Source organism: Zea mays, chromosome 10, assembly GCF_902167145.1.
Source record: "Zea mays cultivar B73 chromosome 10, Zm-B73-REFERENCE-NAM-5.0, whole genome shotgun sequence".
Lineage (NCBI taxonomy): Eukaryota > Viridiplantae > Streptophyta > Magnoliopsida > Poales > Poaceae > Zea > Zea mays.
The window spans coordinates 149383104-149404114 of record NC_050105.1 but is presented as its reverse complement, the minus strand read 5'-3'; the positions used below and the strand labels follow the sequence as shown (position 1 = coordinate 149404114).

Below are 21011 nucleotides of genomic sequence, written 5' to 3'. Positions count from 1 at the left end.
TCTCTAAAACCAAACATGTTAGAGACTAAACTTTAGTTTCCTAACTAAACTTTAGTCCTTAGACTAAAGAAACCAAACATGGCCTTAGCTGTTTTACAATTGCTTAGGAAAATAGTATTTTTAGTATAAATTTGTAGGAAGTCTTGACCATTCTTTTACTGCTTATCAAATTCGTTATATTAATAAATATATACCACAAATAGAAACTAAAATAGAATTAAAAATAATGAAGTATAATAAATAAACTAAAAACTTTTTGATAAAAACATTATTTATTTGAAAATTTTGGGAACACAAATGTGAAACGATTTTTAATTAGATATATATTGATTAGGTGATATAGTTAAACAAAGTGTATATAAATAATACTCTATCCGTTTTAAAATATTGGTCGTTTTAGAATTTAAGTCCATATTCAAATTGATGATAATAAATCTAGCCATATAGATATAACACGTACATTAAATATTGTATGAATCTATTAAAATGCTAAAACGACTAATATTTTAGGATGGAGGGAGTATACAAATTGTTTACAATGGGCAACCGAATCAAACGACTTTCAACTTTTTTTCTCACGACAACTTTTTCACTGCAGTCAACTCATAACGGTATTTTCATAGCTCATAGCTAAACCAAACGCACCCTAATAAAATAATTAATCATTCAACATTTTTTTGATTATCTTTATTTACACGTACAAAATGCAACGGAAATATATAATAGTACTAACATTTTTAAGTTCAATATATAGTTATGAATTTTCAGAGAAAGCCACAGAAAAAGCATATCAAGATTGTATTTTAGTTTAAGACAAGTTTAAAGAATAATTATCATATTGTTAACATTAATTTACATTATGAAAGTCACGACCATCAAAAAAATATTGCTTTTAAATTTTATAGAAAGGATCAAGCGTAAATAAATAAATTATTCATTCTGTTGTTACCCATAAATATTTTATATTTTACTATAACACACGGATATATTTAGTAGTTATTTTAAAAGAAAAGGTATTGAAAGTCGTCTAAAGGGGGTGAATAGACGAAACCTGAAAATTATAAACTTTGAACACTTATTATGTCTGGGGTTAGTGTTAGAAATAATTCGAAGTGTGGAAGATAGTTCTCCTTGCTTCTTGCTATGAGTTGCTCAATCAATGCGGATAACTCTGGGAGCAAACTCAAATCAATATGAGCAAGGGAACTTTAGAGAGAGGAAGGGAGGAAAACAAATCGAGTGAAGATTAACACAAGTGAACACGATGATTTGTTTATCAAGGGTCGGTTCCAAAGAACCTAGTCCCCATTGAGGAGGCCACAAAGACTGGGTCTATTACAACCATTTCCCTCTCTCAATCGGTCACATAGATCGGTCGAGTGCTTCTCTTTAATCACCTGGGTCACTAAGATCCTGCAAGGATCAACACACACTTAGGTGTCTCTTGCTAGCTTTACAAAGCACTAAAGAAGATTAGTGTGAGAAGAAGAGAGCAATCCAAGAAACAAGAGCAACAAAAGAAACACAAAACACCCTCTCTCAAGTCACTAAGTATTTGAGTTGATTTGGAGGCTTTGAGAGGTTTTGATCTTTTGATTGTGTCTTGGAGTGTATGCTTTTGCTCTTGTATTAAATGTGGAGTTCATAAAACTTGGATGGTGCTGGTTCGAGGGTATTTATAGCACCAACCACTTTTCCAGCCGTTGCTGTCGATGGGAGCACCGGACAGTCCAGTGGTGCACCAGACATAACATTGTTCACTCTCCGGTGCGTGCCACGTCAACAGACCGTTGGGGTTTGGAGCGGTTGACAGTTGAAGTTCTTTGTCCTTTTGCGGCACCGGAAAGTCCGGTGTGTTCTGACTTTGCAGTTCTAACTTCCGCATTGTTCACTGTTCATCTGACATCGCAGTCGATCGTTGTGCGCAGTTGACCTTTGCTCCGTTGGTTCACCGGCCACCGCCCGGTGCACACCGGACAGTCCGGTAAATCATAGCAGAGTGACTCTCAGAAAACCCGAGAGCGGCCAGTTCGCGAGATTCCTCGGCCTGGGCACCGGACAGTGTCCGGTGCGCCACTGACAGCACCAACGCTTATCTTTGCTCCAAACTTTGTAGAGTTCTCCAACTTATTTTATTTGTTAGTTTATGTTAAACTTTACGCACCTGAGATAAATGACAACTATGCAAACTAGTTAGTCCACGTGGTTTGTGATAGACGTTAAACACCAAAATCGATTATAGGAAATGTTTAAGCTCATTTCTTTTTCAAGTATCAAGGGCTTTTGGCCTCGTAAGGCTTTGTTTGGGTACACTGCCGGAATCGTACTCTAGTATTAAACTCAATCCACGCGTGTTGAGGTGGATTGAAATGTAAATTAGTTTAAGTTACACCTCAATCCACCTCAATACAGATGGATTGAGGTTAATACTAGAGTATACAAATTAAGTGGGTTTATTTGATGAGAATGTTAAAGACTGAGTACTATTTGGTTTTGGTGAAAACCAGCTATCGTGTCTGTCAAGAGAGAGAGATGCTGGTTCCGTTTTTCTGTCAGCAGCGTATGGTATATACATTGTCAAATTCATATTGTATACAAATGCAAAGGATTTGAAGGGAATAGCTGAGCATTTAAAGATTAATAACTGAAATACAAGGGATCTAGCTGAACCCTGAAGAGTATTCTGCATGCAGGCAATCCCCCTTTAAAATACAAGGGATCATGCTAACCACAAATGAATAGCTTCATAGTCTTTTTGATCTATCTTAAAGTATCTACTAGGGTAGACTTATTCCGACGTGGGTTTTGTACTTTTGCTTTGGTTGACACTGGACACATGGACGAATCCGACGAGGAATCGATAAAGAACAGGATTGGAGTTGGGAGCGCCGGGCGTGAGTGGCTCTTGAGGCATTCAAAGGCCGATGGAGCAGCTAGCACCACCAACAGGCGAGGCACCAAGCCTATACTATATATATTTGTACAGACACATGCATCCAGATAAGATTGTCGACCAATTAATCCTTTCCACGTTGGCACGCCTGTCTTGCGCGTGTGCAAATCTGCAATCCCATTATACGCATAAGTTTCACCGTCCACTTGCTGCGTCGCCTTCTACATTCGGATACACAGACAGACGAGACGACGACCAATGAGTTTTCCATGGAGATTCTCGTTGTTCTCGTTTCTGACCATGGAGATTCCGAAGAGACAGTTCTTTTTAACGGCTGCTCAGTGACAGTCAGACCCCCCCCCCCCCCCCCCCCCCCCCAATGGAGAATGGTTCCCATACACAAGTGTGTGGTCTGGTATAGTAATAGTATAGCAATTGGATTCAACGTAAAAAGGATATGGACGACCCCCCTGGAACCTGCATCACTTGGATATGTACCAGCACAAGTTTGTCCCCTAGCCTCCTGATCTCTACTGTGATTTTGCAAGCTCGAAATTAATCCAGCTACAAATGGAGGCCGTGAATGAGACCAATGGCAACTTGCCAGGCTAGAAAGAGAGGGGGTGAAAGCATCAAAGCCTGCGTTTGTCCCCTAGCCTCCTGTCCGACATGGAAGCCTGCACTTTTATATACTGTTACCAGGTGGATCATCTTTGCATCTTATCATTCTCTGTCACCTGCTTGGCTTGGGCCTTGGGCTCCCATCACTCCATCAGGCCGATGCCTTCAATGCAAGCTGTAAGTTGCTCTAACCACGTCTGCCGACGCGTCTGCACCGTTCCTTCCTCCTCCTACTTGCTCGCGCTGCCGTGTCCTTGCCGCATCCTCCTCCTCCGGCGGCTGCGGCGTACGCGCTCCGGAGTCCGGAGGCACTCGCCGCCGTCGAATTATTCCCATTCTCATCACGCCGTGCGCCAGGGATACTACTATGGACCGGCGCAGGATCTTATTCGGCCACTAGAACCCAGCGTGAGAATTCCCTCCGGATTGGAATTTGGATGGAAGTGGAGCTAGCATGTGCATCCCCGGCCGGCCCTATTTAAGCATCATCCACTGCGCTAATCCTGCTCCTCTCCTGTTCGGAACTGATTAGTTGCTTCCCTATTACAACCGTCTGTTTGAGGTCTCACTCACAGGATGCTGAAAATAAGCCGCGTTGTGTGTGTGTGTGTCTACGATGAACTGTTTGACGCGTTCGTTCGAGCTCTTCTTGAAGCAGTTTGACAAGCTGTTTGTGGTCGTCTCGTTCTCTGTTTGGTTGTCCAGTTTCAGTCCCGAGACGTCGTAATCGCTAGATGATCGATGAACGCCAAGAAGATTAAGCTGCACGACTATCACCACTGCTACGGATCGCCGATGTGTGACCCACAGCTGTTCCCGCGCGCCGCCGCCGCCACCACCGCAGGGCTCTCCTTGCACCCGGGGCCGGGGCTCGTGGGCTCCCTGCCGCAGCGGCATGGCGGCGGCGGCGGCGGCTGGGTGCACGAGGAGCACACCGCGACGACCCCGAGGGCGGCGCAGGGGCAGGGCGGCTGCGTCGTCGGCTCCGACGCCGCCGCGTTCTTCGCCGCCGAGGAGCTCATGATGGGCACGGCGCGGTTCGACTCCCCTCTCGGCGGAACGACGACGGCACTCCAGGAGCTGACAGCGTTTGCCAAGGGACCGCCGTTTGGCCGGCCGAGGCCCACGACGGGGGGCGAGCGCGAGCGCGAGCGGCTGTACCCAGTGGACCCGCTGCCGCTCCGCGACTGCGCGGCGGTGAGGACGTACTACGTCCGGCCGCAGCAGCGCGACGGCGCCACGGAGGCGCCTCCTTCACTCGAGCTGCCATTCCAGCGGCGGCAGCAGCAACAAGTGCACGGGCTATTCGGCGACCCTTCCACCGGCAGGCTACTCGGCGGCGGCGAGCCTCAAGCTCACTCCTTTCCAGCTCACGTAAGCGAACGCGTGGGAATGATTCACTGATAGAGTTGCCGTTCTCCTAACTAAGCATGCCATGCCATGATCGTGTTTTGATAGCGGTTCTTGTCTGGCTAGACCCTGAAGCAGGTTCCGGCGAGCACGTTTGTCCCCGCGATGGAGGCGCCGCCGGGCATGCAGAGCCTTATGGACAACCCGCTGTCCAGGAGCTGCAGTATCATCGGTGCGGCGGCGACCCACGCAGGGAGCGGTAACGCCGCCGCGCCGGGGCAAGGTGCTCCCAGCAAGACGCGGATTCGGTGGACGCAGGACCTCCACGAGCGCTTCGTCGACTGCGTCAACAAGCTCGGCGGCGCGGACAGTGAGCATCGTCCTTGATCCGAAACTCCTTTTTTTTTTCCTTTCTCTTCAAGAGTTCTTGGTTTATCTGTCTGCTTTGCTTAATCGAATGTTAGGCTACGGATCTCTCTCTCTCTCTCTCATAGAGTCATGTAGTCTTCTCTTGTTGTTGCGTGACACTTGCTTGCAGAGGCGACTCCCAAGGGCATTCTGAAGCTGATGAACTCTGATGGCCTCACAATCTACCACATCAAGAGCCACCTTCAGGTACACAGATTTTTTTTCCTTTTGTAAATTAAAAAGGGCACCTTTTCTTAACTCGCCAGGAGTGAAAAAAAATTCAAATTTGGATACATGATGTCTGTCTTTTTGACGCGAATTTGTAGGACGGCCTAATAACAATCTAATATCCTCCTCTCTCGATTTCAGAAATACCGCATAGCCAAGTACATGCCCGTGTCATCGACGTCCGAAGGTAATCAAATCAAATCTAATCTAATTCAGTCCAATCCACCAAGAATTTAGAACAGTACACTAGTACAATATGCTATTCTACGAACACGTCAACTCAAGCCTTATCCATCCCATGGCCGTTATATGCCATGCGCGATGCTGACTGACACACGTCTTTGCTGCCATCCCATCCCGGCCGTTGTCGAATTGCAGGGAAAGAGAAACGAGCTGCTGCCGCCAATGACGTGCAGAATCTCGACCCCGGCACGTACGTAATAACTGTCGTCGTCTACCTTGTGACACTGCACACGAACCCTCATGGCAGCCATGTGATGTGCACCGCCAGCTAGCTAACAGCGCTCACGCGCCTTCTTCCTTCTTAATCTGCAGCGGGATGAAGATCACGGAAGCGCTACGCGTCCAGCTCGACGTGCAGAGGCGCCTCCACGAGCAGCTCGAGGTGTGCTCCGTCGATCTACGCATCGAACACTTGGCGTCGATAAAGAACCCTAGCTTAGATCAGATAGGCAAGATTTGACGTGTGTTCGTGGGCTGCATGTAGTGACGCTTTTTTTTTCCCGGGTGACGTGTCTTGCAGATCCAGAGGAATCTGCAGCTGAGGATCGAGGCGCAAGGCAAGAAGCTGCAGAAGATGTTCGAGGAGCAGATGAAGACGAGCAGGACCGTGATGGGGCCGCCGCAGGGCGCCGACGTCGCCTTCATCGGCGCCGGCGAGCAGGAGGAGGAGGTGGAGGTGGAGGACGCGTTCGACGACGTGCAGCTACTGGCGGCCGTGTCCAGCGCCAGCGTCGGCTACCGCGACGGCGGATTCCAGTCGAAGATAAGCTAGCCTGTCGCCTCCAGCCTCCAGGCTTCAGCTGGCTTGTCGGCATTGTAATTGTAGGGTTTGACTACAAATGCCATCGTAGCTATCCATGGAAGATGATGCCTACAATGTTTGGGACGACGACGACGAGTGTTTTGGAGGGAAAAAAAGGAAACTAAATTGTTGGGGATGCAGGCAAGGGACGATCCTCGTCGTCCACTTATGTCGTTGATTGGAAGGTGTGATCGTGCACCTAGCCTAACCACTTAGTTTTAAAAGTTCTCTCTGAACTTTAGAATGTGAGTGTCTATTTTTGCTTATTTATTTTTAATAAAAAACCATCAGGTCTCTTATAGAGGTTGGATCTCGTTTTTTGCCGTGAAGTAAATCCGTAAATCCGGTTAGTGCATCTTTAAGAGACTAGCTAAATAGTTTGTCAAGGTAAATTTTAGTTACTTAACAGTAAAATAGTTCTTCAACAGACTAGCCATTTAACTTGTCAAGCTATCCGGCTCTCTAAATTGACTCCTTCACTAGCTAAATTTGGCTAGCAACTCTCGCTAGTCAAGCTAACTTGCATGTTAAAAAGTCTGTTGGAATGTGATGTTATATATACAGTTTAATATTTATGTAGAGACAAATAAAGAGTCAAAAATAAAGAGTTTCTTAGAGATGCTCTTAGAATGCACTCTCTCCACCATCCACCATCTTAACTTTTTGGTTGAACTGATTAATGTATATTTATTATAACTAAATATAATATCAAAGACAAAAAAAACTTGAGTTGAAAGCGTAATTTTCGTCTGAGATCCAACAGTCATTCCTTGTGGCATCGCCGTCAAAGGCTGCCTTACTGTAGGACAGGAGTTAAAAGCAAGACAAAAGTTCTATCACAGTCTAAATGTCTAACAACTACATTGATACTTAGAACTATCTAATCTTTAACCTTTTTATCATTTTTTTTAAAAAAAACGGTCGTTGATCTACATCAACAAGGACATGAATAGAAGCTCAATTATCCTGCATTATTATGAACGAACTTATTTTATCTCTACAAAACCTATGTTAGTTATATAGCACTGTTATTAATTACTAAAACTAAACTAAGACCTCTCACTATTATTTCCGTCTTTCTTCTCTCCTTGCTTTTGTCACTACACTTACGTGTATAAATCATACGCTTTGCAATTCCTGTGCTACAAATTTCTATGTTCCAAACCTCCCCTCCTATTCCTTTCATGCATTTTTCCCTTTCCACTGTTTTCGTTCCTTTAACGCATTTTTTTCGTGTACCTAAAGATTTTCGGTCCAAACAGTCCCACTTGGCTGCTCCAACTGTCCTTATGGAAATTGCAAATTACTGAGCTTTATGTCTTAATGATTTCTTGTTTGCTGAAACTTTTGTTGTACAAAGAAAAAACATTAAACTTTTTTCATCTTCGCATTTCGCATTGGGCAAGTAACCAGACTACTGGTGCATGCATATTTGCCCACGGTGATTTAGGACAAGGTTCCATGAACATGAATGCAACAGGATCCATATGGCGACTCCATGAACGTCGTGTTTGGCCTGTCAAGGTACACGTACAGAGCTCTGAAAACTGGAATAACGCTGCAATAAGTGTCCAACAGCCATTCCTTTAAAAAAACTCAACCTATCAGGCTAAAAGAGTCCCAAATATTATATTGAAAAAAATACTTTCTACGATGCAGGTTAAAAAAACTGAATCTATATTCCACCCATACTCATCAACATTGTAGAACATGTGCAACACAGTAATCTCAGCCTAGAATTCGCTCACACAGAAAATCGAACCCAGATCTAAGAAAGTGCTAGTTAGACCATCTAACCAACCGACATTCTTTTTTACTTTGGCATTTCAGCTACCCCTCAGGTAATAAAGTTAATCAAGTCCCATAGGCGCACCACCACCTTCCATAAAAGCGAAGAGGACAACGACAAATACAATGGAAATTTCTTCTGGAAGAAGAGACCACCAGCAGTCCACCACAGCCATTGTACATTTGTACTCCACTTAGACTGGTCGGAAGTGAACTACTTTAGTCGGATTTCCTCAACATTAAAATATTAGTCAAAGAAAAACTTATGACTTTTAAGACTTAAGAGTAACAATCTGACACTCGAATAGAAAGCTTAACTTTACATAGTCAGCAATGACATTTAGGAATTAGCACTACGAATTCAGTAGAGAAGGTTACACACTTACACCAGACAACACAGCAGTAGCCAGCACGCATAACAATGTACAGGCTTACCGCAAATAATCTGATATGTGCCGGACACAATTCATAATCAACAAAATTGAAGAAATACATAAACTATGCTGTCCATTCTGTAAAGAACACCATGTTGTAATGTTAGGCCTATCTGCCACACTGCAATCCTAGATCTGCACGCAAGGTATGAAATCAGAATAAGACAAAGCACAAAACCTTACGCACCGAACTCTGGTTCAAATGAGCAGGTAGAAAATAGTTTACTGACGTGTAACAATGTGCTATCATGAAAGTAATTTAGGGAAAATACTATTACACCTAATATCTAGACAGAAATCAGCAAATGTGACACTAGAAAGAGGAGATACAGCCAGAAACTGACCAGTTAATGAGGATTTGCTATGTTTTCTTGATGAAGTGGTGACCAAGCATTTCTGATAGTCCTGACATAGGAATGCTCTCACAGCCAAAGAGCTCTTGAAGTTTTGAATCGCATAATATTGATTCGTTGATGACATCCTATGCATTACCAAACAGAGCAATTAATATTTGTGGTGTATTAAGCCATAAATTTCACAGCTCACAGTGAATCCACACTTCATAATCAAAATGACTTTTTTTAACTGTTAGCGCAAATATGTGCAGAACTTTTTTAACTGTTAGTGTCCTAACCTCAATCAGATTCCAGGATATCTGAATTAATATGTTTCAACAAACAAATACCTAGTCCAATAAACAAATATCTACACAATGCCACCCACAACGCTCTGCATCAGCCATTGCAGCCTACAATAAAATATTCACACTAAGAACATTCCTACCTAGTTATCCTGACAACCGAGTCCTCTTGGCCAGACAGCAGTGACATAGGTTCACAAAAGTATAGCCAAACAATTAACCAAAAAGGGGATAAGTCCAAGTTTGTAGCATTAACACGAAGTTGCTGACTATTGAGTCTACCCGGTTGTTCTTCACTTTTTTACTGTCATACTACTTCTGAACATTAATGAAAATTTGTTACCAAAAATTGAATGGACTGCAGTGCATGCATTCAATGCACCTCTAGAAAACAAAAGGTGAATTTGCACTTCAATTCTTGATATTCGCTACAGGCTTGCAGCAAAACCAAGAACACATGGCAGGGTTATTCTGCAAACTAAAAGGTAGGACCTAACCTAACCATACCTCAAGTTGGTTTGCTTTTATGTAATCCCACAGATATTTCAGGGCAAAATCGTGAGGAAATGTTCCATCTGTTCCAATGAACTTTGCTAGTGCGTCAGAAATAACTATGGAGGGTTGATCAATGGAACGTCCAGGTTGAGGAGACATGGTGGGAGCCTTCATTCTTTTTACTTCATGAAGTTGACCTTCTGCAATGTCATTAGGAAGCACTTGAGCAAATTCCAGGACTGAACTTTAGTAATGCAAACATAAAGTAGCATATGTTGATCAAAAGAAATAGAAGTCTGTACTTGGGTCAAGTGGGGTTATGTGCTTAGCCAATAATTTATTCATTTTAAACATGTCGGTGTTGTCAGTTTCAAAAACCACACGAAGTTCGTCATTGCAAATAATCTTCCTTTTGTCATCAGGATCTTGAAGATTGTTCTGCCTGATATATGCCCAGAGCTGCTTCACAATCTGAATAAAGACTAATATTTATTTTCTAGACTCTATAGAGTCAATCATTCAAAGAGTACCAGAAGAGTACAGAGTGTGTAAATTTCTATCACAATGAAATTTAGTACCTGAGTTCTTGACATGGCAGTCTCACCAACAATGGTCTGAAGTTCAGGTGAAATTGCGCAAACTTTATTTAAACCACCAGGTCCACCTCTTTTTCGCTTAGAAGAACTAGAAGAAATCACACACAAATCACTAATCAGTCAGTTTCATAAAAGGAAACGAACCAAGATACTATAGTAGAATACAAATCAGTTGACATGCTGAGTAGTGAGTTAGGTTTCAGAAACAGATGAGCAATCGTGACCAGCGAAACAGAACAACCAATAAAGGAATGTTGGTCAAATACAATAGTCCTCAACATACTCCAAAGAACAGACCCAGTGTTGGCGGCTCCTATATGAGTGGAGTCTGGAGAAGGAATAACCGAGGCAAACATTACCCCTGCATTTTTGCAGTGAGGCTACATCAAACCCAGGACCTTTGGCTAAGTGGAGAAGTTTCTCAACACTGTGTCAAGCCTAACCTTCTTTACTCTCCACACAAAACAGACTAATTTCAGGACCTGCTGTCCTGTTCCCGTAGTACTGTGCGACAGGTTGCACAACCTTAGCCAATACATCTCAAAGAACATTGGTGCAAAAGGTGCATGCAACCACATCAAATCAGAGAAGAAAATGACTCTTACTAAAAAAATTAAGTGTTAAGGATGAAGATGTCAGTTGCAAATAATACATATGAAAACTGAAGTAGAGTACTTAACAGTTACATTTTGTTTTTTATTTTAGTTTATTTTTTGCACGGGGGCACTATAAATGTCTGCAGATGACTTGAGCTGTCTACTGGGACCATTTCATGCAGAGACAAGCCACAAATAAGATTCAAACAAACAAGAAAATGGTCAATTATAATTGTTCTCAGGAAGCGGAAAGAGGTGTTATAAATCCAAACAAATTCATGAAACACAACATGCTTCCTGTGCTTGGCTGATTGTACCTTTTTAGTAAACTACTAATCTGCAATTTTTGTAGCTTATAAGTGTATAGAGAAAATTGGCCTTTTTCTGTTTTCCAAAAAATATTTTTGGAAGCACAAAATATGCATGGTAATAGGCTACAGGCTGTCAACAGAATGACGTCTGAATTCTTCTCTTTGACCAATACCGTTGAGTTGAAAGATGTTGACAACAAAACTACAATTTAAACAGTTACTGATCCATTACTTAAAGTTAAAGGGGCAGAAAATGTCGTCCTAAGTTAACATATCCTGAACACTACAGTACATAGGAACCAGTTGAACTGAACCTGACACAACCAATAAGAAGGTCAGAAATCAGAACCCGAAACCCTAACCTTAGCTTAGCCAGAAGCAGAACAAAACCATTTCATCACAATATAGAACTCGAATCCTCAATATTAACAACCCTAACCATGCGAATCGACGGACTAGATTTCCGCACCAATCGACAGAGTACATACAAATCACCAAAATCCGCGGAACGCAAACCCTAATTCCATCGACAACTCACCTTTCCTTGTTGTCGCCGGCGACCTGCGGTGCAGCGGTGGGGGAAGCAGTGCCCCCAGCCCCAGGGGCTGGCTGCTGGAAGGAGACGGTCCCACCCGTGGCGGCCCCAGCGAGGCCGGTGGTGTAGCGGAAGGCGAGCGGCGGCGGCGGGTAGAACGCCATGGCCGGCGGCGCGGAGACCACAGGGACGGGAGAGATGGCGGGGAGCTGGTGAATGGTCTGGAACATGAGCTGCGGCTGAAGCGGCGCGAGCTGCTGCGGCTGCATCTGCTGAGCCGAAGGCGGTGCCTGCGGCAGAACCTGATGCTGAGGCTGAGGCTGAGGCACGGCGTCCGCGGGGGCAACGACGGCCTGAGGCGGGGGAGGCGCCAGCTGTGGCGTGGTCAGCGGCTGCGGCTGGAGGCGCGGGCCGAAGAAGAGGTCCATCTGGTCGCGGATAAAGCCCGCCTTGTGGGAGAGGTCGACGCCGAGCGTGGCCTCCGCCTGCTGCAGCACGGCGGTGAGCGAGACCTCCCCGGGCCCGCCGGCGGAGCCTCGGAGGACGGACTCGACGCAGCTGGCGATCTCCTGGTCGGACACCATGGCGGGAGCGTGGGGAAAACCGGAGAACTCAAATCACGCAAAAACCCCGCCTCCCTCCCGCGATTCTCCTCTCTCTCTCTCTCTCTCTCTCTCTCTCTCTCTCTCTCTCTCTCTCTCTCTCTCTCCTCCGCCCCTTCTCTGTGTCACTGGCGCTTGGTCTCTCCCCTTTGTCTCTCTATCTCTCTCCTCGGCCTCTCCCTCTCTCCTGGCCCCTCAGTCTAGGCTCTTGCCCTATGTTTTGTTATTTAGAGCAAATTTCTTCGGGAGCGATGAAAATAAGATGAGGGAAAAGGACAGGTCGCTAAGCACACCTCCTATCCTCTTACGCGGCTTCTGATGTCGTGGGCTGCGGGAGGATGGGCCCACGTGTCATTGGCATGGGTGGGAATGGGGCTCCGTGTCGAGACCAGGAGGATGCAGCAGGCGCTGTGCGCAATGACGAGAGTGCCCACAGTTTTCTTATGCGATTGTAAAGGGGTTTCTGCGCAAAAAGACCCGCCCCGGGCCCGGGATGCCTAACGAGCGTCGAGCGCCAAGGTGAGGAGAGGTCATGGGCTGGGCCGCGATGGGCCGCGATGCATGCGGATGGAACGGAATCACTTGGGCCCTCTTTCCTCTTGCACTTTTCTTCTAAAAATACGATGCGCCGGAATAACGTACTACAGTACATAAAAATTAATTTTTAAAAAAACTATTTTATCGTGCACAACTTTCATAAAAAATCAGTTTTTCTATTTTAATTATAAAACCGGACATATATCCTCTCTCATCGCTAAAAACCGAACACATGACATCTCTAGACGTTCCTTCGTTCTCTTTTTCTTTTATGTTTATTTTGACTAAATAATTTTTATAAAATAAAATAAATCACGTAAAAACATAAAATAAAGAATCAATTTTATAGAACTCCACATGAATATATATATGTATAATGAATATATGATATAATATATTTTATTATAAAATTTAATCTATAAGCTTGTATATGTGTTTTCTATAATTAATTTATAGCTGCAGTTTTTATGATCCAGATGTGGTAAAAATATGGTGAACAAATCATTGCATGTTTTGACTATACATAAAAATTCATATTTATTGGACCATGTATAACTTATCTAGATAAATCTATAACTCGGTCATATATTATCCAACGAGCATCAAAATTTTATTAAACTCTATACGAGTAAATCTACATAAGAAACTATATAATGGGAAAATATCATATGCAATCACTTATCCTGGTGCAAGCATGCAATCAAGCGATCTGGTGCATCCGATCTAGATCTAATGGTAACTGTTATTTTACATTTAACCCCTTCCACCTGAAACCTAATGTCTATTTTACATTTAACCACTTCCATATGAAACCGTTGGATATAGACTGGATGCTCTGGATAGTTTAATTGCGCGCTTGCACCAAAATGAGTGATTGCACAGGATATGTCCTCCTATATAATTTAGTATAGAACTTACTTTGTAGTCTTAGATCCATACTTTTCTATAATTAATTCGTGGTTGCATTTTCTGTGTTCCAATTATGATGAAATCTTGAGTGCAAACTTCAAGCTTCACCTACAGCTTGAACTGCAAGCTTCACCTACAATCGAGTAGTGACAAAAGGGAAGTTCTGTAACTTGGGTTTTGAGTTTTTCAACAAATACCATTACCTGATATAAATCTGATAGTACATAGATTTCTAATTCTTAATAAGATAAAATTTAAAATCACAGTCGCTAGGAATCTTGAGTGTTGGATCTAAATTCTTTGAAGTGTTGTGCGATTCCATATGAGTACTTGCTTCTTGCATCGTTTTGACGTGATCCAAACTGATCACATACTTAAGGCAAAAATGTTAAACTTTTAAAGACGTGTTTGGAAGCAAAGTATTTTAGAGTTTTTTAGATGAAACCATGGTATTGGAGAATACCAAAGCATTTTTTTACAAAAAAAGGTGTTTGACTACATTATGAATGCTATGATATGATTTTGTAGATAACATGATATTTGTGCACCATTTGAAACTCCAACCCAAAGTTTTTGTCCACTAACCTTGCACATGTATACTTTATACCATGATTTGAGATACTTTGTCTCCAAACACATGTAGCTAAGAGTGATGCAAATTTTACTACAATTGTGTCATGACATCTTAAGACCATAGTATTCCAAAAACATAGTTTTGAAATACTTTGCTTCCAAGCACACCATAATTTGTTTTATCATTTGATCACCAAAACCCCAAGAGGTTGATTACACTTACAATTAGCCTACCATATCTATATCAACAAGATCTTCAAAGACGTGAAGCAACGAGTAGGATTGCGTTTTCGGTTCCTTAGTTTTTATAGTTTTCGATCCCAAAATACTAGAACCAAAATATACAACTAGGACAGACAGAACTGACTCGAATTTAGAGTTTAGCAAGAGTGCACAAAAGCCCGGATAAAGGATTATGGTTGAGGATGGATTGTTTTGGAGGGTATGTGTGTTTATATACTTATGATTTGGGAAGGCTAAATTGAGGCATGCCTAAAATTCTATTGGTCTATTGGACTTCTAGTATATCTCGATCTTTTGGTTAATTCGGTTTTCAGACGTATAAAATAGAAATTACACATGTTATTTCAGTTTTCTAAAACATGGAACCGAAAATACTAACGATTAGTTCGGTTTTGGTTTATTTTGCACAGGCCTAGCAATGAGGACAGTATAATGGAGCATGACACCTTGTGTGTGGATTGCACAACTAAGTCAGCGCCTTACACAACTATAATGATTGGCAAACTACCATAGAACCTGAAATATGATCCACGTACCTCGTCAACTATAACCGAAATGCCCTGGGATTTCTGCATACACCATGGTAGGTGGTCGAAGTAACAAGGATGTTACATACCTTCTGTCTAGCCTCTTTCAACTCTTTTATTGCTCCATCCCACTACAATAGGTTATACCATCACCAATATCCTAATTTGAGGGTAGTGTTGACAAAACAATTGTAAAGGAATGTTTGGGAGCAAAAGAAATAGAGGGGATTGGATGGGCTAAATCCCGTTTCTATTCAAAATTGAGTATATTTTGAGTAGAAGGGATTTTATCCCCTTCCGTTCTCTTGCTCTCAAACAAGCCTTCAGTGGGTATTTGAAAACCTATGTATATATTCCATTATTTGACACCTTAACCTGAGAATATAATCACCCTAGTACAGAAGCAAAGAACAAACCCTCCAATTTTTGAAAACCATATGCCACTTCAAATCTCCTCTTCTATACCTCTCTATCACCCACCATGGCACCACCTTGCCTTGTCCCTGCATTTCGCTAAGGAGACGAGCGAGTGGCCATGGCATCACCTACTGCCTCCTCCACCTCAGTTTTGACGCTCGTATGTCTTTAGGGTTTGGGACACCGTGTGCACTGCTGGAAAGCGGGTGGCGAGACCACAAGCTGCCCCGTCGCACGAGCATGAGGTGCTCGTTCGCGCATCTAGAGACAACAAGAATAAAGGTGGTGGGCGGCGGCGACGGTGACAACAACGCCGTCAATCGCATGATCTGGAGCGGCCTCTAGGCGGTGGCTAGGGGTGGTAATGGATCACGATCCAAACGTTTCTTCACAAAATGGTATGCCCTAAATAAATTTTAGCTCACAAATTAATATAAATAGGGCTCAATCATAATCCGATTCGATCTTTAAATCTTATAGTGTAAAATTTAGAGCCCATTGTCACCCATTAGCAGTGGCAGGTTGGCGGACCCTCATTGGCTCGATAACATCTCCAAGAGTGACCTAAATCAGTGTACTATCTTTAAATATAAGGTTTAACCCATAAAAAAGCTCCAATTGTGCTATATTTTATAATTTTTGTATCAAAAAATATAGAGCACAATGTGAAGTGATCCCAGATATACTACACACTCTAGATTAGTGTCATATCATTGTCTCTATATCATGCTCAACATTTTCTTTCCTAAATGTAATTTACTTTATAAAAATACATGATTTAGGGTTTAACTATTGGAGGTTAATTTGTTTTTAGTATCTTCAACAATTTAAAGGATGTAGTATTTTATTTTTTGAGCACTATTTTGAGATGCTCACATTTTGAAAACTGGGCTTATTTTCGCCCCCCCGGGTCGATGCTGGTATGCTTAGTTCTGTAATTTTTCGAATACCTACCCAACGGTACGAGTCCAATAGATTTAACTGTGGCAATTATTGTATGTTTTTTCGTTGTGTCCTCAAGGCCTGATAATTGAATTATACGGTTTTAGGGTATCGAATTTTATGCTATAAACATGGATTCCCAAGTCTTAATCAGTTCACAGACGCATTATCTTCTACAAATTAGAGAGCAGTTGATTCGTGGACTAGATAATATTATATGCCTCCAATGTTTTTATGCAAAAGTGGATCTTCAGCTAACTATAAAGTTCCATTGACAAAGTTAGAGGTCGGCTACATAACACACGCACAGTAAATATGAGGAGTCGAGAAAAGACACCATTCAGAGCTGGGAGGGGAGAGGGTACTGGATCCGGTGTTGCTCCATTTATTGCCCAGATATCAAAGGATGCTGGTTATCTTTAATTACTGTTGGTGTTGTCACCTATCCATTCAGCTTTGAGGGTTTCAGGAGTGAAGAGGGCCTCAGATACTTGCCTGTAGACTTTTTTTGCATGATGGAGGCATTAGTTTGTAGTAGTAACAATGACAACCAGCCACATTATATTGTTGATCCTATATAAAACGGTAGGTGGAAAGTGAAATATAGCATCATATAGGGTTAGTTTAGTAGTCCAAAAACCAAAGAAGATTAGAGAGACTAAAATCTCCTTCTCATTTAATCCTCTTCTTATTCAAAATTAAATAAGAAGAGGATTTTAGCCTCTCCAATCATCTTCGGGTTTGTGGCTCCCAAACTAGCCTCTATAGTTCATCTCATCATTTTTGTTTATGCTTCTTTGAACCCTTTGTTTGCCTCGGTCCCTTCTCTAGAGGCCTAGACCCTACTCATGGGAGCCTTCGACCCTGAGTCTGCCCTTTTTTCCCGCAAGATTGATGCCTAACAGGGATTAACGGAGCTGGAGGATAGGGATTAGGCCATCTTCTACCAAAGAGGAGGGAGGCAATGATGGAGAGGTGAGTGGTGGCTGCTGGCAGTTGACGCAGGAGGCGTAGGGAGAGGTGATCCTGTGGAGAGACGAATACGAATCCAGTTTCCGGCGGGCGGCTGAGGCTATCCGCAACCGTTACCTCTAATTTTTTTTCCCCTATATCACTTTTCCCCCCTATTTTCTCCCCTATTTTTTCATCTCCCGCAGCGGTTCCCCCTAAATACTCCCCCTATACCCTACTACCACTATAAAATATCATTTTTCTATACCAACTTTCAATTTTTTATTTACTAACAATTACTCGTGGACCCACAGCACAGTGTTTAGGGTGATGAACAGTGACACGCTAGATCTGGGGGGAGAGAGAAGGGGACCGACACGTAGGGGGCGCTGTAGGGGGCACCGCTGCGGCCATAGGGTGCCCCCTACAGCCGACATGCAAGGGGAGGGGGCGCGGTAGTGTCAACCGCTGTAGTCAGTCTGAGAGTGGAAGGGTAGGAGGAAAAGCTGGAGACTGGAAGTGAGCCAGTCTACAGACTACAGTTGGAACCCATAAGGCCTAATGGGCTGGCTGGCGAACTAAGAGATGAAACCCAAGCTCTGACGGTCCGCCATGGCATGAGCGGCCCATTGCAAAGCCCGCTACGCTAGTGTGACGCTCCACGAGCCGGCAGCAAAGACACAGGTGACGGTGACAGACAGGTACGAGCGCACGCAGGTCTTGGTTCAGACTTTTTCATTCATCCGGAAGGCAAAAGGAGGAGAGAATAGTACATCAGCTGTATAGAACTGTACCAAGTTACCTACAGCACGTAGCGGTGAGCCAGTGACCATGCATGGAATGAGAGGGCGGCCGGCCCGTAGCCCGTAGGAGGCATTCCCTGACCCCTGGTGGAGGTGGAGCTGCCCGTGGCTGGTTGGCCGGGCCGCAAAACCACGGTCCACACCACACGGAGGGAGAATGAGGATGAGAAGGTCGTTCAGACGGGTCACGAGGGAGAAAAGGACCCCCAAAAGCGGGCGTCCCATCCGTGGCTTGCCATGCCATGCCACGCCACGCCACGCCACCGAGAGAGAGAATCCGAGACGAGGGAGACTTTGGAATGGCGGAAGCAAGCATGATGGCCATGGATCCATCGATGGTGCGGCCGTCCCTCCGACCTTCGACTTTCCCCCGGCGTATGCAGCAGGAGCGCGCGTGCTCCTCGGCGCTCGCGCCCGGACCGGACGCCATGTATTGGAGTAGTATTGTATACTACTGCCCGCGCGCCCCATCCGTCCCCCGCCTCTTGCTAGTGATCTGCTCTCGCGGTGTCGCCATGGCCGCGCGCGGACTACGAGGCCGCCAGGCGCGCGCACCGCACCGCACTGCACAGCACAGCAATACAGCATCCCGTCCCCCTGGCCCATGCACCCCCGTCGTCCCAAATTCCCATGCCGTTCGTTCCCTTTGCAGCTTTGCTTTCCCGTCCCGTCGTCTCGCTCGCTGCTCTTCCCCTCCCTTGCATTTGGGGCTCAACTACTCCGGGCGGCGCCTACGCCTTGCAATGTCCCCTGTCTGTCTACGACGGTCTGCTGCTGGTATGGACGTATGGTAGTAGTCTCCACCGTAGATAGGAGCACTACTACTATACTACGTACTGCTGTAGAATGGTAGGCAGCATATGCATGGCCGCGGAGTACAGCACAGCACAGCACCCGTGTCAAAATTCCCCAAGGGCCCGTTTGTTTCCCTTCATTTTAAGGAATTGGAATTTAACTAATGCAATAGGATATTTTTTAGAATGTGACATTCCACAACTTTCCAAAGTGTATATATAAGTCTATTTCAAATTCATGGAGGCGAGAGATGGAAATTAATTCTATAGATTTACATGTTACTTTTCTAATGTACAATTTATAGCACACTCTTCTACTTGTTTCTCTATAACATAAATGTAGTGTATAACTATCTATCTAATATGATTTAGGATAACGTACAAATACATTACATAAATAAATATATTAACTCAATTAGTTTTGTCTAAATTATAATTATTAGAATAGAATTCAATTCTAACGAAACAAACGGGGCCCAAGCGAAAGTGATCGAGAGGGCGTCGCAAAGGCAGCAGCAGTATAGCTAATCATGTGCGAGATTCTTGTCTACGCGTATATTCCCCTGGCTGGCGCGGCTTTCCGGGGTGACAAAATGGTCGGAGACTCGGAGCTCACTCAGGGGCTTGCGCTTAAAGCTCATGATTAGCGGCGGCGGCTCCCAAAGTTCCCTTTCTACCATTACCACAATTATTAGGGGTGGCTAGAGATTCTCCGTCGTACACAGTCGCGTTTCGGGCAGCCAACCAGCTCGGTACAAAAGGAACAGTGGCACCGGGTCTTTTTTTTTGGGTTAATTGATAGAGGAGAGAGAAGTGGTGCTTACTGTGTGGCGCTAGCACACACTGTATTACACGAAGGAAAAAGAAGGCGGCGACGGTGATCCATCTCCACCACCATGATCGAGCACGCATGCATAGTGCTTGAAATATAGGCTAGACTTTTCGGGCCAGCACGAGCACGGCACGAAAATAGGAGCACAAAACACGGCCCAGCACGAAATAATATGGGTCAGGCTTGGGCCGGGCCTCAATTTACGGCCCGTCGTGCCCCCGACACGGCCTGCATAGATGGACCGGGCTTGGGCCGTACGGCCAATTAAGCACAATCTGTTTAATTTCTTTAATTTAGTAAGATATCGACTTTATTTTTTTATATTTGGAGTTTATGTAGTCAAATGATGCTAGAATTGTTTAATATCTTTAATTTAGTAAGCTATGAATTTTATATGGTCGTAATATTTTGATTTTATTTGATCAAATATACGGGTCAAATGATGCGAAGAAGGCACGACGTGGTTTAAGGTCGGACTGGAACACTGTTTTTACATTTCGGGCTAGCACGATACGACCCAAAAATCTTTTGGACTTTGCTGCCCTGAACCCGTTGGACACAAAGCACGATAGACTTGGGCCAGGCTAGCCTGACCCGACCCAATTCCCAGCACTACGCATGCATGCACAGCTCCATCTCCAGTCTGCACCGCACATCACGGCATGAGTGCACGACGACCTAGCGTGCGTGCTAGACGGAGAATCGCTGTGTAGCTCGAACCATGCATGCCTGATGCCTCCATCCACAGTACACATCGAGCTTGCATGCCATACCAGTGCCACACGGCTTCTACTCGCATAATGATAAAAAAGCTCACAGTAAAAAAAATGTACACGGGGGTTTCTCCATAAAGATATACTCATCCCTTGTATGCCACTGGCCCCACATGTCATAGACACCAAAAATTATACTTATATGCCACTCAGTGGCACACAAGGGAT

The 21011-nt window shown here is 44.1% G+C and overlaps 2 protein-coding genes across 8 annotated transcripts; one reads left to right on the top strand and one right to left on the bottom strand.

Annotated features, from left to right (window-relative positions):
- Window positions 1-3347: 3347 nt before the first annotated feature.
- Window positions 3348-6855, top strand: LOC100281665 (uncharacterized). 5 transcript variants are annotated; one of them, XM_008663678.3, is made up of 8 exons: window positions 3348-3691; window positions 4220-4888; window positions 5003-5234; window positions 5403-5479; window positions 5642-5687; window positions 5879-5933; window positions 6056-6125; window positions 6264-6855. In XM_008663678.3, the coding sequence occupies exons 2-8, from the start codon at window positions 4256-4258 to the stop codon at window positions 6513-6515; spliced, it is 1365 nt and encodes a 454-aa protein (XP_008661900.1). In that variant the 5' UTR covers window positions 3348-3691; window positions 4220-4255; the 3' UTR covers window positions 6516-6855. The 5 variants fall into 5 exon arrangements, with proteins under 5 accessions (XP_008661900.1, XP_008661898.1, XP_008661899.1 ...); XM_008663676.3 differs by having other exon boundaries at window positions 3349-3691; window positions 4991-5234; XM_008663677.2 differs by lacking the exon at window positions 3348-3691 and adding an exon at window positions 3698-3922 and having other exon boundaries at window positions 4991-5234.
- Window positions 6856-8174: 1319 nt separating this feature from the next.
- Window positions 8175-12766, bottom strand: LOC100193333 (uncharacterized). 3 transcript variants are annotated; one of them, XM_035962895.1, is made up of 7 exons: window positions 12243-12763; window positions 11944-12149; window positions 10481-10586; window positions 10205-10373; window positions 9915-10102; window positions 9112-9248; window positions 8206-8902 (listed from the first exon to the last, which is right to left on the bottom strand). In XM_035962895.1, exons 1-6 carry the CDS (start codon window positions 12522-12524, stop codon window positions 9129-9131), a joined length of 1071 nt encoding a protein of 356 aa, XP_035818788.1. In that variant the 5' UTR covers window positions 12525-12763; the 3' UTR covers window positions 8206-8902; window positions 9112-9128.
- Window positions 12767-21011: the final 8245 nt, after the last annotated feature.

Excerpts from the sequence above, each read along its gene's own strand:
- LOC100193333 (XM_008663187.4), bottom strand. The coding sequence starts at position 12,524 with ATGGTGTCCGACCAGGAGATCGCCAGCTGCGTCGAGTCCGTCCTCCGA. Across the intron at positions 10,587-11,943 it reads GCCGGCGACAACAAGGAAAG|TTCTTCTAAGCGAAAAAGAG; the intron begins GTGAGTTGTCGA and ends GATTTCTTCTAG. Across the intron at positions 10,374-10,480 it reads CTGCCATGTCAAGAACTCAG|ATTGTGAAGCAGCTCTGGGC; the intron begins GTACTAAATTTC and ends GTCTTTATTCAG.
- LOC100281665 (XM_008663676.3), top strand. The coding sequence starts at position 4,256 with ATGAACGCCAAGAAGATTAAGCTGCACGACTATCACCACTGCTACGGA. Across the intron at positions 5,235-5,402 it reads CAAGCTCGGCGGCGCGGACA|AGGCGACTCCCAAGGGCATT; the intron begins GTGAGCATCGTC and ends ACTTGCTTGCAG. Across the intron at positions 5,480-5,641 it reads ACATCAAGAGCCACCTTCAG|AAATACCGCATAGCCAAGTA; the intron begins GTACACAGATTT and ends TCTCGATTTCAG.